Source organism: Carassius auratus, chromosome 46, assembly GCF_003368295.1.
Source record: "Carassius auratus strain Wakin chromosome 46, ASM336829v1, whole genome shotgun sequence".
Classification (NCBI taxonomy): Eukaryota; Metazoa; Chordata; class Actinopteri; order Cypriniformes; family Cyprinidae; genus Carassius; species Carassius auratus.
Window position 1 is genome coordinate 11,622,429 of NC_039288.1, and position 17,418 is coordinate 11,639,846.

The 17,418-nt window shown below is 38.3% G+C and overlaps 2 protein-coding genes and 2 non-coding genes across 4 annotated transcripts; all 4 read right to left on the minus strand.

The window, feature by feature from the left end:
* Positions 1-1,653: 1,653 nt before the first annotated feature.
* On the minus strand, positions 1,654-5,077 carry LOC113064184 (homeobox protein Nkx-6.1-like). Its single transcript, XM_026234810.1, has 3 exons — positions 3,715-5,077; positions 3,424-3,596; positions 1,654-2,757 (listed from the first exon to the last, which is right to left on the minus strand). Exons 1-3 carry the CDS (start codon positions 4,244-4,246, stop codon positions 2,512-2,514), a joined length of 951 nt encoding a protein of 316 aa, XP_026090595.1. The 5' UTR covers positions 4,247-5,077; the 3' UTR covers positions 1,654-2,511.
* A 2,512-nt stretch (positions 5,078-7,589) lies between these two features.
* LOC113064185 (60S ribosomal protein L17) lies at positions 7,590-10,442 on the minus strand. The gene is made up of 7 exons (XM_026234812.1): positions 10,378-10,442; positions 9,943-9,992; positions 9,824-9,864; positions 8,754-8,888; positions 8,218-8,316; positions 7,878-8,069; positions 7,590-7,667 (listed from the first exon to the last, which is right to left on the minus strand). The coding sequence occupies exons 2-7, from the start codon at positions 9,980-9,982 to the stop codon at positions 7,620-7,622; spliced, it is 555 nt and encodes a 184-aa protein (XP_026090597.1). The 5' UTR covers positions 9,983-9,992; positions 10,378-10,442; the 3' UTR covers positions 7,590-7,619.
* On the minus strand, positions 7,757-7,820 carry LOC113064501 (small nucleolar RNA SNORD58). The gene has a single exon (XR_003278832.1). It is a non-coding gene; the product is annotated as a small nucleolar RNA SNORD58 (small nucleolar RNA).
* Positions 8,636-8,702, minus strand: LOC113064502 (small nucleolar RNA SNORD58). Its single transcript, XR_003278833.1, has one exon. It is a non-coding gene; the product is annotated as a small nucleolar RNA SNORD58 (small nucleolar RNA).
* Positions 10,443-17,418: the final 6,976 nt, after the last annotated feature.

Below are 17,418 nucleotides of genomic sequence, written 5' to 3' on the forward strand. Positions count from 1 at the left end.
TTGACATGCTGAAATCGTCAGTGTTTAAGCATAAGATAATATGTAATGCAATGAAAGCAATATTGATAAAACGAACAGTTTAACGGATCTAGAAAATAAGAAAAAATATATATAGTGAAGTCTTCATATTGAAAAAGTTCTCAAATTTCTGTTTATTAAATTGGAAAGTCAAAGCCCTGCTGGGTAAAAGCCATTTGATAGACGTCTCCAAAGAATAAAAGAGAAATTGTTGTAAATTGAAAAGAAAAATACTGAAATGGAAAAGCATTGCACAATTGGGCGCAGGGGGCGTTTAAAATTGTGCATGTGCTCAGAAAAAAACTGTTCTGATTTATTTTATTAATACAACCAATCAAAAGTTCAATAGTTGTAAATTGGTCAAACGCTGGCAAACGCTTTAATGTTTTTGCCTAAGCTGGCTTGAAGATAATAGCTGAAACAAGTTTGTTCTCAGGTGTCCTAATTTACACGTTAAGAGTATAAATTACAAAAAGTATTTAGGGAATGGAAATTATCATTTTCTTTTACAGTTTAATTTGTGCAAAGAAATCTAATTCGAAAACCTTGTAAAATGGCTTTCATTCTGTGATGCACCAAAAAAAAACAGGCTTTCTGCTTCTTGAGATGCTTTAAATTAAATATATTTTCTTTGATTAGTAGCATTCATTTTCCAGTTATTAATTTAAATATTGCATTACAAACACAATTTGGACCGAGACACACATCTAAGTGCATGAGGCAGAATAAGTTAGTCGCTTCTGTCACTTCGATGAATTGTAAAATGCTGAACAGCGGCTACCTCACGTGGCTATATTATTTTTTTTTTAATTTATTATTATTTTAAGATTAATAACAGTTTTAAACCATTTCGTTTATTTGGCAGTTATGAACCCTTAATGTTACATCTAAGTTGTACATCAAAATCGAAATAAATAAATGTGTAAAAAGATTAAATGCGTGCAAATTAAATTTAGAATGTTTCGAAATTAATAAAATTTTAGGTTAACTGGAGGTCTGTCTGCAACGATAAATTCCAAATTCCGCTTCCAGAAAGTGACTCATTTGGGTTGAGTAACCTGTGGAGAAGCACTGGACCTGTTGTCCTTCAAAAATATCCTACCCGCTCAACATATTTTCTGATAGTAGCCTACGCTACAACTGTGTGTGGTAGCCTGAATCATCTCACTTTATGAATTACATTTCTCTGTTGGTTTGTTGAGAACAAATCGGTTGAGTGATTTCCAATTTCCAAAGAACATGATCAAATCGCGCGAATCAGCTGACATATTGAAGCAGTGACGCGATCAGTTGAAGACCGCCAAAACACGCTTAATTTCTACTTTCACTATCCCGCCTATTTTTTGTACCCCATTACCTTTTTCATCGACATTTCTCAATGATCGAATTTTATGCGAAAATGTAGTTATGACGTCTTTATAATAAAACTGTTATGTAAATATGTGCTCTCACGGAGCTATAAGGGAGAACTGATTATTAATACTGAATTTGGCTGTTAAAAGCGAATAATTGGCTAATAATAAACATCATACAAAATATTAAAATGTATTTGAATAAGCGTTGCCATGTTGATAACTCTTAAAAAGTGAGACAGGTTCTAACCGAAGCGAAAGACACTTTCAAAAATAATTGATCAACCATCAGCGAGCATATTTATTAATGCTTGGAAACGCTGATGTAATTTATACACAAAATATGTATACTCGATTTAATAATAACAAAAAGAAAAATATCCCATATGTTAAACATTTTATTAAATAAAAGTGCAATACACACGAACCTGCCAGGCGCATTTTTGCAGGATTCAAACACTATTACAAACTTAAAATATTATAAATTAATCATGACAAAAAAATAAGACAACTGAAAGAAACATCCTAACATTGGGAAACGAACACTATGCATTATATTACAAATATGGTTAGGTGTTTGTTTATTTACACGTGTTATGGCCAAATTAATCTCTTGACCGAGCCTTCATTTAGTCTGTCGCTCAGATGTCTTTTACCTTTAGTGGTAAATTCTGAAAACGATTATGTATTTCCATTGTTGATTATTTTTAAGAATCAAAGAGCTGAGGCAACTTACACCCACAGAAAAAAATAAAAATAATAATAACTCGGGATGATCAGCACCTAGCCCTATACAAATTCATGATATGAAAATGCAAATTACAAAGCCTAATCCAAAAATTAAACTGAATCGAAATGAACGAATTCTGGCATGTTTACTATTCAAAATATTTTACACATAAATATTCACAGTAATATAATTCCTATGCGATACAACTCACGCCGTTAATTTACAAAAGTACCGTTGTCTAAATGTTGAAACGTGTCTATTGCAGACACTGATGCACGTTCAGCTCCACCATTAGTGCATATTCCTCTGATTTGCATCCTTCTTCTCAAACCAGAGCCCAAACTTGGTAAAAAAAAACAGTAGCCTACATTATTCTTGAAGGATTTGACAACCCATTTCCCGTTTCCATCTTTACGAGCTCTCGTTTTCCGACGTGTGAATGATAAGAGCTGAATTTGGTTTGTGTTTTTTCAACAACTGCGTTATTTTTTCATCGTCCGAGTTCGGATCTAAAGGTTTGTTGTAGTCGTCGTCGTCGTCTTCATTTTCCGAAGCCCCTTTCAGCCTCTCGGTCTCTGAATCATGTTTTTTCTTCGCCGAGGCCATTTCAGCCGCGTGCCGTTTTCTCCATTTTGTTCTTCGGTTTTGAAACCACACCTTTACAACGAAAATGAGAGAAAACCGTGTTTTAATCCACACAGAAATAAAGGTTTATCTCCATCAAAAAGTCGGCATAACAAATGTGAATCAATAAAATTTTCGCCCAGAAACATTTAACAATGTCAAACGAATTAAACAGTTTTTTCCTGCTAACTTGAAAAAGCTGGAATAATAAATAAATAACGTGAGTATTTATTTAATAGTTAAAGAGTTAACTATCTGAAATAGGCCTATAACCACCTGCAGTCTGTGAGAATAAATACAATATTTTTTAACAGAACAGGCTTCTGTATGCAATTAATTTGTTTTATTCCAATAATTGCAATAAACAATTAACGTGGTGCACGTTAAAATTTTTCAAACAAAATCTTATAACTTAGAATTCATGTTATGCGTGAATAACTTTTATATGGATCAAAACAATAGACCTAGCCTACATTAAGTCCCATTTATTCGTTGTATTAAATTGCATTAATAGCCTGATGTAGAGTAATAAATAGACTAGTATGTAGCCTAGGCTATATAAAAGTTGTAAATTAAAGAGATATATAGGAATGATTGAATAAACACATTTACTATTATGTTCCATGGATTAATGATAATGAAGAATCGAATCAGTCAAGATACTTCCGTGTCAAACACAAACTATTAGGACTGTCTTACCTTGACTTGGCTCTCTGTCATTCCTAAAGAGTAGGCCAGCCGCGCTCTCTCAGGTCCGGCTAAATATTTCGTTTGCTCGAATGTTTTTTCCAGGGCAAATATTTGCTGGCCGGAAAACGTTGGTCGCGTGTGTTTCCTTTTCCCATCTTTGTCCAGCAGCACTGAGTTTTGATCTGTGAGGGGCAAGATAAAAAAATCAGCTTATTTAATTATTACATCCTATTTATGTTTGTGCTTATCGTAATATTTTGGATCGCTAGTAGCCTTCAAAAAAGTTGATCGTGCACTTACGTGGCGAACACGCAAATCTGGCGTCTCTCCAGTGTGGGCTTTGCATAACTCCAGGCCAGAATATTGGGGTTCTGCCTGGAAGGTCTGTCAGAGGTTTCGGGTAGCGAGCCACCGCCACGGCTGCGCCACCGGGGCTGAAATACAGTCCTGGAGGCGGCGGAGGACTCAGGCTGCTGAACCGGGGCAGTCCAGACAAGATTCCAGCGGGAGAAGATGCCGCCGCCGCTCCGGTGACCACCGAGGGTCGACTGAGGATGTCGTTTATTCCGTGAGGTGTGGCGATTGAGTACTGAGCACCGAGAGTCGAAAGTGCAGTGGATGTTTTGATCCCCGGGGACGAGACCGGGATACCGCCTGGATTCGGAGAGGTAGCTGTCGGTGAAGGGGAGGATGCTGGTCCAGTGGAAGATAACGGGTAGGCTGGGTAAAGTGGAGCCTTCATCTCGGTCATACTGTGCAGAGCAGCCAAAGGTGGGGTATTGAGTAGGAAAGCGCTCTGGCGAGACCCGTCCATTTGCCCCACCGCTAACATTACCAAGAAACTACAACTTTAACTAGCCTACCTAAATATTGCGCAAGAAGCAAGACGGTGGAGACCCGAGCAAAACAAGAAGAAAAAAAACAAAACAAACAAACGTAGAGGAGCGAATGGAGGAAAGAAAAAGGCTAAAAAAAACTCAAGCCTTTAGAAAAAACAATATTTCTTTAAAAAAATCCCAATCAGGTGTAACGTTACCGAAGCTTTATACCCATCTTCTCTGGCAAAATCCATTCCCTTTTTTCAGTTCTTGCAAATATGGCATTATAGACAGAGCGGCGTCCTTTCAACGAGTGTTTTTGAAATCTATAAATAAAAAGAGAGTCTTTCTGGGTAGTTCACATGAAGATCTAGAAGATAATAAAACATTTTCATCAACCTGCTGTCTTTTGCTGCAAAAAGTCAAAACTTTGAGAGCGTGCCTGGGAAAGTAGAGGGGCTCGGTGGGATGTGATTGGTTAAGGCCGGCAGTGACGTGGCCCGTGTCAGCTGAGTGTCTGAACTGAATTTAGGAGTCTGTCCTCATTGGTTCTCATTTGCACATTAAAAGAGCTGCCATCCGACCCGCTATTAAATACAAAAGGCGGACAAAATCAATCTAGTCAATTTGAGATCTATTTCTTAAATAAAGGGACATCTGCATGCGTGCCGGTCATGTGAGGCAGTCGGATATATTCTGAGCTTAAAAGTCTCTGTGGACAGGGTTTAAACACTCCACAGATGAATCACGATACAATCACAGAATTATGAAGATCGAATAAACCCTATTATTTTACTTCAACTTTGAGATCTAATGTGAATATGTTTTCTACCACCTCATCAAAACCCTCTCTTTCAATTTTCTCTAATTTTGCGGTGTTTCGTCTGTATAAACTAAATGCCAATTTAATAAATGTGAAATATTAGAAACTCACAGCTGTGTCCACAAAGGTTCTGTGTTTCTGCCTCTGTATATATGCCAGCCACAGAAAGCTGTATCTACAGTAGGCTATAAGAGATTTGAACCACCTACAACACACAATCAGCAGCTTTTAGTTCATTAAAAAGAGACCGATGGATTACAGAACATTATATATATATATATATATATATATATATATATATATATATATATATATATATATATATATATATATATATATATATATATATATATATATATGCAAGAACTAAGCTATTTTTGTGTTAAGAGTATCCTTTTTTTCTACAACACAAAAAATATATAATGTGCATATATTATGTATATATATATATATATATATATATATATATATATATATATACACACACACATACATACACATATTTACTGCATGCATAATGCACTAAACATTTTACAAAAGCAAATTTACAAAAACTGTAACAAACTATTTATATTAGAAATTAGACTACTAAATTCCTTAAGGAGAAGAATAAATAACCCCAGAGGCAGCAAAAACAAGCACCAAGAACCTGTAAGAGAAGGAACGGATTCACAGTGCTACACTGCCCTCTACTGGTGAATCTAACACGGAATGCTTGGAGGGGCAAATCAGTTTATAATGGCCAAAACCTAAATTTCTCTCAGCCTCCTAAAAATTGTGTATGCATTATATTTCCTACACATATACGGAGTGAATTTTTAGTTGATATATAATCTATTACCATCAATACTCCTCATGTAAACTGGTTTGACTTTGCTGTTTGCACAGTTTGCCAACATATTTCATTGGACAAGAAAGGATGTATTAAATGTATGAAGATCATAAATTAGATTCCCTTTAGTAAACTCAAGGTTTTATCATCACAAACTCTGGGCCCGTATTCATAAGGAATCTTAATGCAAAAGGTAGCTCCTAGTGACAAAATTCTAAGAAAATTCATAGAAAGCCAGGCGTTTACTCAAAATTAAAGAAAAAATCCCAGTAAAGAAAAAAAGTAATTCAGAAAGCATTTTAACCATTAAAAGAGGTCTTAAGGTCAAACTCGTTAGGAGCACAGACAAGGACTTTTAAGAGGCTTAAGAGTTTCTTTGGCAGAGGAGAAAATGGCAGAAAGAAGAAGAGACAGAAGAAATGTGTTGCAGACAATGGATGACAGTGAGTTAATAAGACGCTATAGATTAGATCGTGCAGGGATCATGTTTGTGACTGATCTTATTAGAGACGTGCTAACATCTCCAACACAGCACAGAAATGCCATAGCGCCAGAAATTAAAGTAATCACTACATTACGATATTTAGCAACTGGGAAAATGCAACAATGCAATAGTGATGATTTGGGTCTGTCACAACTTTCTGTAAGCAGAGTGATCACACAAACAATTACAGCACTTTCAGAACATCTTGTGTCGCAGTTCATTTCGTTTCCACTGGACACTCCCACCTTGCAGGCTCAAAAAACTGCATTTATGAATATAGCAGCCTTATAGGTGTGCACAAGCAGGGGGAACGAACCGTTAATAGTTTGTGCTTTACGATATTTCTTTTAAGAACAGCCTTGTGTTCATCCACTAACTGGGCTAACAGTAAACACTGTTCCTCTGTCCAGTTTGCCTTCCTCGCCCTTCTTGGTTTTGATTCCATGTTTGATACATTAAAACCAACATTCAAACCGGACAGCAATAGTACAGCAATCACTTGGAAAGAGTGGAACAATTTTGATCATTCTAAGCCAATCAAATACCTTATAGGAAATGAAAAGCATGGTTAATAAAAAAAGGATTTATATGTACACATAATGTGTTTGTGAGAGAGAGAGAGAGAACGGTCAAAAAGGAAAAATTACGCATGTTAATTCAAAGTAAGAATTAGAATAGACCATATATTTTAAATCACTTTTTTTCATTTCTTGGACAACCAACCAATCACAGTCTTCAAAAGATTGTGTCATACATAGCAACAGGGTCAACCCCGCCTCCTCACTAAGATGAAAGTTTTTGTCTTTTCCTTACTCAGAGTTGCTCTCAGATCGAATCACTCTTAAGATAAGACTCCTACGTAAAAGTTTCTAAGCTGAATTAAGAGTTTTCTGAGAGGATTCTTAGAATCTTTATGAATACGGGCCCTGATCTTTAACCACCAAGCCAAACACCATGAGACATTTTTCTGTCAGAGCACACTCAAAAGTTCTCAATGATAGAGGTTCACAGATTGTAAAGAGTCTGTTTTAAAGCAAATAAAGCAAGAACCTTTTGCACCACTTATTAGACCCATTAGTAAATAGATTTCTACTTTTGGACATTTCTATTCTACCAAATTGTCTTTTAAATGACAGTGGTTTTAACCACAAACTTACTTGTCATCTTTAAGGCAATATACCCAAGTCAATAAATTAAAAAAAAGGAGCCGAGTCATTCTGTAGTACGAATGTTGGACTTTATTTACATTTACTCCCGAGCCATAAGTTTCTGCTTCTTCAGTTTCTTCTGAGAAACCTGTGAAGACAATAAAAAAATGGGTTAATGAGCACTTGCCAAAAGCAGCTACTAAGATATCAAGTCCTCCACACATTTAATGCACAATGGCTGCTCAGAAAACAATTATTTTCATCGTTACTCCAAAGGTGTCCTAAGATGTCATCACTACAGCCAAGTGTACGGTTTGTATTTTTTATTTTTACTTCAGAAGAACATTAACGTCAATACCTTTTTCTTCTGAGAAACCTCTTCCTCTGGTTTGGGAACGATCTGCTCCTTCTCAGTGAGGATCATTTCGATGTGGCATGGGGAGCTCATGTAGGGGTTGATGCGTCCGTGCGCACGGTAAGTACGCCTGCGCATCTTTGGAGCCTTGTTCACCTGGATGTGCTCAATCACCAGAGAATCCACATCCAAACCCTACAAGATCCCAATGTAGCATGAAAAAGTCTGTACGGTAGTGAAAGCTGCATTCATGCAATCAAGTTTTAAATCATACACTGAAGCAACAATGCTGTCTAAGCCTGACAAATATTTATTCATAGTGTAATGACTTGTACAGTCTTACCTTGAGCTCAGCATTGCTTTCTGCGTTCTTCAGCATGTGGAGCAGGAACTCAGCACTTTTCTTAGGCCAACGTCCCTGGGTCCAGTCATGCTGTTTGGCCTAAAAATGAAAAACAGCACAAGTAAGCTGAAGTTCTCTTTATTTGAGTAACAAGTTGAGCTACACTGTCATTTTAGAGTTGGGGTTTGTTAAATTAAGGAATTAATACTTTTCAACATGTATTAAAAAGATCAAAAGAGACAGAAAAGACTCTAAACAAAAAAAACAGAAATTGATAAATGTTTGAGCAACACTTTGAACTCTAATAATTGCACAAAATTGCCATTTTACTTTATTTTTGATCAAATAAATGCAGCCTTGTTGAGCTTTTTTTTTATTTTTTTTAACTAAACCCAATCTTTTGAACAATCCTGTGCATGTTGCTCAGACTAAAATGTGTTTTCATGGTGAATTCCAAAGGTGTCCTAAGATGGTCATCACTGCAACATGGACAGAACGGTTTTAAAAGGCAGCTTTACAACAGGACAAAAGCTCACCTGAGCACAGCGGCCAACACCACCGTTGTAACGACGGAAGGGCACACACTGGTGCTTAACCATCACATCCTTCAGGTACTTGTTAGCCTTGCGGATGTGCATGCCTTTGATGGCCTGAGCGGTCTCACGGGTGTTCTGAGGACCAAACATTAAGACAACACTTAATAACAGATTACCAAGTAAACCAGCCTCCATCACTTTACAAACTACAAACGTGGTTACTCAGAAAACACTAAGTCCTTGTCACAAATACTTCAAATGTGTCCTAAGTTGGTTATTATTGCAGCCACAATGTACATTTGCGACATCTGCTTATCCTATAAGAAACATGATATAGAGAGCAGACATTGAGTACCATTTAAAAAAAAAAAAAAACTCATTCATTCTCTCCTTGAGTTCAGAGGTTAAACGATGACCACCCATAAGTGTGAGATTGCAAATAAAAAGCTCCCAGTGAAGAATTACACTTCCCTAATCAAAGTAGCTACTGGAATTTACCAAAAAACAGCATCATGTGATCAATGAATCAGCACCATCGTGAAGCATTTCAAGGGATGCAAATCAAGTCAACCTCAATACAACACTTGCAGATATCTGTAATTACTGCATACATTTAAAAAATATGTCTGAGAACTAAGTTTTTAGTGCATAGCTCCTTCAAAACCCAAAATGTAAAACTGCTTTGCTCCAAAATAAAGCTTCTAATTTGATTAATCTCAGAATTAGTTAGTTTAGTCAAATCACAAGTGACAATTTTTACGAAGAAAATTAATTCAGATTATAGTTGGATAAAACAAGGCTTCACCCTGCAAGCTCCAGACGCATCATTGAATGTCAGCATCTTGACAAGCCTTTAGACCAGGGCTGTCCAAACTCTGTTCTGAAGGGCCGTGTCCTGCAGAGTTTAGCTCAGACCCCAAACAAACACTTTCTAAGATGTCCGGTAAGACCTTGATTAGCTGGTTCAGGTGTGTTTGAGTTTTCAGGTAAACTCTGTGGGACAGTGGCCCTCCAGGAGCAGGACGGGACATCCCTGCTTTAGACAGCAGCATGAGTGGATTCATTCTTACCTTGAAGTGAACACGAAGGTTGGAGCCCCTCGACTTGCATGCTGTAGAACACAAAAACAATTACTACACAAGTTCAATACAGAACAGACACATGGTTCAAAACGTAGCCGTCAACTCACATTTAGTCGGGTTCTCTGGGTCGAGTGAGTAGCGGACCATTTTCAGAGATCTAGAGAGAATGAAAGACACCAGATGGTTAGAACAGACGTAGAAGACAACACAAATAAAACATTCTGACACTAGCGTGAGTTATATGTGCACATCATGACAATACAGACAGATCTCCTGTCTTTAGAATCCAGAATTCAGTTTTTCATTGGTAAACTCGCACATGCAACGACTTTCATCTTAGACCGTTACGACTCCCGAGAATGGGTGACCGTCGAATAACATTAGACATTTCGCTTAATCGTCGAGTAATATTCTCTGAAACCGTTAAACAAAACCTAAATAAATATGTCGATGTGTTATTTCGACATAAAACCTTCTGATGATGGTGATACAAAAGGGATTATTTCGGACATTGGTGCAGTGAGATGCTTATGGACACTTACGTTGTCAGGCCGCGGAAGAGAAGAGGAAGTGAAAGGCATTCTGGGAGAGCAAATCCGTTCTTTGCTTCTTCGCGGAACGTCATCTGTAGAAACGTGCGCTTTGATAAATTAGGAGCGCCGCCTAGTGGATAAGTGATCAGTAATAGAAGGCAAGTGAGAAAATTGCGTGGAATAAATAAAATAAATAAAAATAATATTAAACTAACTAATTAAATTGAAATAAAGTGACTCCGAATAATAAAATATAATTTATGATAAAATAGTGTCAAAAATTATTGAAAATAATACATCTATCAGTACATTACTAATTATTATTAATATTTTAAGCATATTTATACTATTCATTTCACAGTGTAAATTGATACTTTCTAGCTGCCTAACAGCCTTTTGAATTTTAGTATGAAGGCACCAGGATGCTGGGTAATCCATGGCAGGACTGAAACCCCTGATACAGACAAAACAATGCCACAGTGTCATTTCTTTATTCTGAGGACTTTTTATTAAGCCAACTCTGGGACTTTCATTTATATGCTCTCAGAAAGTTTTACGATCGTGTCAGAGAGCTGCTCTGTCATGAATGTATCCGAATCAAAAGCTTTCTATATTTCTGCTTGTGATTTCGTTTAGAGCACTTTGAAAAAACAAAAAAACAAAACAAACAAGAAAAACAAATTAATATTATGGTTTAGCCCTGTATAATAAGAAAATGTGTATAAATTGTCTATAAAAAGTATAGGGGTTATTTTAAGATATAATAAATACAAAGATATTATTTAAATTAATATATTAATTAATTAACGATAAATTATCTTTTCTCATATTGGGAATATATAGGTAATAATATTGCTTTCACCGCTAGAGGGCAGCACAGGACACAAAGTCAAGTCAAGTCTGCTTTATTGTCAATTCTTCCGCATGTACAGAACATACATACAGAGAATTGACATTGCGTTACTCTCAGACCCCTGGTGCATACAGATAACACTAACAGCAGAACATTAAAGACAGATAAAATATAAAGTACAACTATACAAATAGGTCATGTAAAAAGAAAGATAAGTTAAGATTAGATGAGTAAAACAGTTAAACTCCCTTCTCAGCATGTCAGTGAAAAGTCTTAAACATGACACTGTACTTTATTTCAAATAAAATTGTCTTATTCTCCAATTTTGGATTTCTTTGTCATTACATAAATAAAAACAATGAACATTTTAAAGAAATAACATCAGCAATTAATACTTTGGTGCATCTAATTAATCTAATTATCAATCTATTTAAGAACATATAATTGGAGCATCATAGTTAACATTTATTGTATTAACAATAAATCTATTCAGGAATCCATTATGAGAAATAAGATCATTCTAAGTGAGTTACATATAAGTCTACAGCTGCTGTCTGTAACAAATAAGGACAGAAATGTGTTAAGAGACACAATTGTAATTTATGTCATGATGAAACTGCCTGTTGTCATGAGTAATAGGTTGGAAAATGAGAATCTGCAGCAGTAACCCCATGGCATTAATCAAAGCATTCATTTGGCACAAAACACTGGGCAAGAACTCTTTATGAGACTTACGAGGCAAAAACTCAATATTGCAACAACATTTCCTGTCAAGAGGAATCATTTCCTTTTATGTGCAAAATCAGCTGAAATGATTACTGCTGCTGCATCAGTCAGACATTCATCTTTGCTTCCTTTGTTTCTCCTTAATGCAGTGCTTTTGCACTTGGAGTGAGAGACAGTGGATGCGAACTGTCTGTCACTGGCACAGGTATAGAATGTAGAATTTCATGTCATTCCCATTAAGATGTTTCTGTTTTTGCTGACTCTTACCTGCAAAGCGCTAATGTATCCAGTGTGTTTTGGAGCCTCCCACTCGGCCGTATCGAACCGATTCTCTTGTGTCCTGCTCGGAAATCTGCTGAAGCTCATGCAGGTTAAATTACGACGCCCCTTGAGAACAACTGCGAATGGTCGACGTGTACCCAGCATTACATTACAGCAGATTTGTTAGCCTTGCATTGGGCTTGTTCAGTGCGACAACAATATATTGATCCATTAAACCTGTAGACCTCTGTTATAAAGCCTTTCACATGCTGAACTCATCAAATATCTTATTTTTCAACTCTAAATATAGTATTTTGCTTATTGGACATCTGAATGTTGTTGACACTGCATTAGCTTCTGCTCAGCCATTTCCTCTTGGTAACTTGTCCTGTTCAAGCATCTTTCTGACATGCTTCTCTGAAACCTCATATAATCTATAACCAATAATCTAAAAGGTAGGAGTTTTCAAGAATTGCACAATGTATTCTAATCACATCTTTAGAAATATCTTAAGCAATTTTCCATTCCATTGAAGGCTCTTTATTTTACTGACTGAATTTAGGCCTGGTCTGAAAGAGGTCCTCAGTTACTCACCAGTTTAGTGCATCCCAGGCTGGACTTATAATATGGCATTTTCTAGAACTTGTAGACCACCTGTCAAAACTACTATGTGTAAAAAGTCAGACATTGTCATGTCAAGTTAATGAAGTCAGTAAAATCACAAAATAAATGGATTTAACTGTGTCCTACTGAGTTTGACAATTAAAGTGCAATCGCCCAGCAGGATTTGGTTACTATACATTAAAATATTTTCTCTTATTTCTTCTTATTTCCCAAATGTCACATATTTGGATGTGTGCAGTAAAAAAAGCGTGCAGTTATTGTTCAATAAAAAGTATTCCTGTGGTTCAGTGGCAGAGCATTGTGTTAGCAGTGCAAAAGGTTGTGGGTTCTATTCCCAGGGAACACACATACTGGTAAAACAAATCTATCTATAGCCTGAATAGTGTAAGTTGCTTTGGATAAAAGTGTCTGATAATTATGAAACTCTTATCTATATATATATTGTAGTATATAAAATAACTTTGTTTAATTATTCAAATTAAAATTAGTAAAATTTCTAAAACCAAATAAATCTAAAAAGCTTAAAAAAAATCAAATCATGAACAAATACTGTAGTAGTGTATCACTGATACTAACATATGTTCTATATGTAATTTTTTTTTAATGTTTTGTAATATAACATAACAAAAGGATAATATCAATTATATGAAGTTTTTTTTAATATTATATGAATATATTATATAAATAATTTGCATCCAGATGCAATTCTGCCTCATTTGATGTTTTATATGTTTTTTAAGTTTATACTTCAATAAATCAATGCACTCTTCTTTAACTATATGAGGTAGAATTATTTAAAAGATTCTTTGCAGCAACAGGCAGTTTGGCCTTGTTTATTGTTTTTTGCAAGTTAGTAAGGATTAGATCAGGCCAAACTGTGATGTGAAGCTTAGAGTAGAGTTTTTTTTTTTTTTTTTACATAGGTCTTCATGCTGTTTCTCCTGTCCGAGGGCAGTAGGTTAGAGAGCTCTGATTAATGAGAGGCCTGAGGGAGGACAGTCATGCAAGCAAGAGAGAGAGAGAGAGAGAGAGAGAGAGAGAGAGCATGTGAGTTATGAATTGCATTCCTGTGTAAATGTACAAGACTCTAAGAGCTTGAGTGACTGAATGAATTGTGATGAACTGCGAGAATCTTGCTGTGCTCCTTGGGTGTGTTGCAGCAGCAGCATGAGTCGTGAGGTGTGCTCTTCCTCACGGCATCTTTCTTTCTCACCCTCCTCCTCACTGCAGATAACTACAGAGTGATCAAGAGGAGGGGTGAGACTTTTGGAATAGGAGAGACTGCAGTACTGCAGAAGCTGGGCGTTGGCTGAGAATTTGAGGAGAGGGATTAATGCAAGATGAACAAATGAGGCCCAGTGGAACAAATAAATGTAAGAGAGGAGATAAAATGAGAAAGATTAAATGCTAGAAGGAGTGTGAAAGAGAAAGAGAGAGAAAGAGAGAGAGAGAGAGAGAGAGAGCTAAAAATAGGTTGTATTAAGACTTTAGTATACTGTCTGTCAAAAGACTGCAACTGACATCTCAACAGTTAATAAGCTTTTAATTGCTTATTGATGGTTTTCAGTGACCTCTTTCACCTTTGTGGAATCAGTTAACCATTTACATACAATACAGGATTGATGCATGTAATAAATCAAATAAAAATGAAATATATTAAGAAATAAAGAAATAACCAAATTATCGCATTTATTGATCAGTAAAAAGTATCGGATGAAAATGATTATTAATCAGAAAGAAATATATTTATGATTGCAAATTGCATAAACAACTGTTAGCATGCATTGAAGAATAAATGACAAATGATCGAAAATTGCATGAACAAACACTTAACTTTAAAATACTATTATTAGTAGTATTTATTTTAATATTATTATGGGGTATTTTACCAAGAAATAAAGATTATATTGATTTTTGCTTTGTTTTAATGTGAAGAACATAAATACATACAGGATTAGAGAAAAACATTGTTGTATCTCTAACAAGAAACATTTACAATTATACAAAATAAATAAATATATATATATGGATTTAAATAGACTACACCTTAATAGCACAATATTAAATTTAAATTATATCTTTAAACAAGATTTGATAAAGCATCAAAAATTAACTTTTTTTTAAGTGATGAAATTAGAGAGTTTAGTTAAACAAGAATAAGTAGAAGACGAAAAAGATACCTAAACTGTGAATAAAGAATAATAAATAAAAAAAGGAAAAAAAAAAAACATGGTAAAAAAGACAAAATATTGTCTTACTGGACAAGAGGATATTGCAACATCAATGAATGTAGGAGTCAAATAATAAGGAACAGGTACAGTTGCAGAACAGGAGCAGTTACACTTAGCAATGATTAACATGATTACATGTAATTCAGACAAAACTCCCAAACAAAATGTGATTTTTGTTTTAATTATTTGTTCAAACTATGCAATAGTGCTTCTATGTGGCATGATATTTTGAAAGTTTCTGCAACACTGCTGGGTTTTTACCAGCACAGGGGTTTGGTGTGAGAAACAGGAAGCTTTGTGTATCTCGATTACTAATGTCACGGTTTTACGCTGCCTGAAGGAATACGGAGTCGAGGGTAAACGGAATAAGGTTTTTAATATATCCAGCACAGGGGATATCCAACATGGAGCACAGAGGTAGACACACGTAAGTAGCAAGTGCAAATGAAGACCCGACAAAACAGAACTGAAAGGACAAGGCTTAAGTACAACAGATAATTGGGGAAACACAGGTGGATGGAATCATGAAATTAACAGGGACATGGAACACATGAGGAAGATAATGGACACACCTGGGAACTAATCAAACACGGAAAGACAGAAACTGGGTCACGGGCAAAAACACACTAAATAAGTCCAGGTGTGTGACAGTACTCCCCCCTCCCGGTAGGTGCGTCCTCGCACCGTAGAAACAACAGGGGGAGGCGTGGGTGGGAACTTGGGAGGAGGTTCCGGTGGAGGACGGACTCCCAGGAGGGGGCCAGCAGACAGGGACCACAGAAGGAGGAGCCAGGGAGGAGACGACGGAGGAAGGAGCCAGGGAGGAGACAGGAGCAGGAGGAGCCAGATGGTCCACCAGAGACCAGCCAGGACGGAGATCCAAGGTGGAGTCGACGGCGGGAGGAGCCATGGTGAAGGAAGGGTCGACGACACCAGGGGGCCGACAGGCGGAGACTGCACCGATGGGTGAGGAGCCCAAGATGGAGCAGCACAGCCGCAGAGCCAGGGGGACGTCGAGGTTCCGGAGGGCCTAGGTGGAGCAGAAGGCTCAGGCGACCAAGGCGGAGGCAGGGTCCTGGCAGACCGCTGTGGAGCCGGAGCGACCGAGGATGGAGGTGGAACCGGAGGGAAGGAGGAGCCTGACAGAGCCGGAGGGATGGAGTGACGAGGTGGAACCAGAGGAGTGGAGTCCCGAGGCGGCGGATGGTCGACGACTGACCAAGGTGGAGCCGGAGGGACGAGGGAGCCCGGTGGAGCAGGTGGGATGACAGGCCACGGTGGAGACGAGGGAGCTAAGAGCCAAGGCGGAGCCGCTGGGTCGAAGGACCGAGGAGGAGTCCAGGGCTCGGAGGCTGGAGGCGGAGAAAGGGCCTTAACACGCCAAGGCGGAGCTGGAGACTGGCAGTCCAGCGGCGAACCACCGCGCCCCGATGGCGCGGACTGAGGGTGAGCTGCGGGACTGACTGGCACCAGCAGGGATGACGAGGAACTGGCTGGTCTAGGAGGAGGAGAGAGGAGAAGGATGGGGGGAACGACAGGAGGATCAGGGCTGGATGGAACCAGCGGAAGTGGAGCAGAAGGACCAGCAGGTTTGGGAGGAGGTGGGAGAGGGAGGCTGGGAGGGAATGCAGGAGACACAGAAGATTCAGGGCTGGGCGGAACCAGTGGTGAAACAGAAAAATCATGGCTGGGCGGAACCAGTGGTGAAACAGAAAATTCAGAGCTGGGCGGAACCAGCGGAGACACAGAAGATTCAGAGCTGGGCGGAACCAGCGGAGACACAGAAAATTCAGAGCTGGGCGGAACCAGCGGAGACACAGAAGATTCAGAGCTGGGCGGAACCAGCGGAGACACAGAAGATTCAGAGCTGGGCGGAACCAGCGGAGACACAGAAGATTCAGAGCTGGGCGTAACCAGCGGAGAAACAGAAAACTCAGGGCTGGGCGTAACCAGCGGAGAAACAGAAAACTCAGGGCTGGGCGTAACCAGCGGAGAAACAGAAAACTCAGGGCTGGGCGTAACCAGCGGAGAAACAGAAAACTCAGGGCTGGGCGGAACCAGCAGAAATGGAGCAGAGGAAATGACTGGAGGAGGTAGGAGTGGGAGACTGAGAGGGTATACAGGGGAATCAGGGCTGGACGGAACCAGCGGGGAAACAGGAAACTTAGGGATTACCTCCATAGACCAGTCCATCAGATCCAGAACTTGCTCCATACGATCTTCAGAGACTGTATACAGCTCACCCTCAGTCGCAGGAGTGTGGGCAGGGCTTTCCTCCACGCCCTCGATCTCCACGAGGACTCCCACGATGCACGGTGTTGCCGGCTCACACACCTGGTCAGTCGCGCTCTCGAG

Excerpts from the sequence above, each read along its gene's own strand:
- LOC113064185 (XM_026234812.1), bottom strand. The coding sequence starts at position 9,982 with ATGGTCCGCTACTCACTCGACCCAGAGAACCCGACTAAAT. Across the intron at positions 8,317-8,753 it reads GTGTTGGCCGCTGTGCTCAG|GCCAAACAGCATGACTGGAC; the intron begins GTGAGCTTTTGT and ends TTTCATTTTTAG. Across the intron at positions 8,070-8,217 it reads AAAGCAATGCTGAGCTCAAG|GGTTTGGATGTGGATTCTCT; the intron begins GTAAGACTGTAC and ends GGGATCTTGTAG.
- LOC113064184 (XM_026234810.1), bottom strand. The coding sequence starts at position 4,246 with ATGTTAGCGGTGGGGCAAATGGACGGGTCTCGCCAGAGCGCTTTCCTA. Across the intron at positions 3,597-3,714 it reads CAGATTTGCGTGTTCGCCAC|ATCAAAACTCAGTGCTGCTG; the intron begins GTAAGTGCACGA and ends TGCCCCTCACAG. Across the intron at positions 2,758-3,423 it reads TGACAGAGAGCCAAGTCAAG|GTGTGGTTTCAAAACCGAAG; the intron begins GTAAGACAGTCC and ends TTCGTTGTAAAG.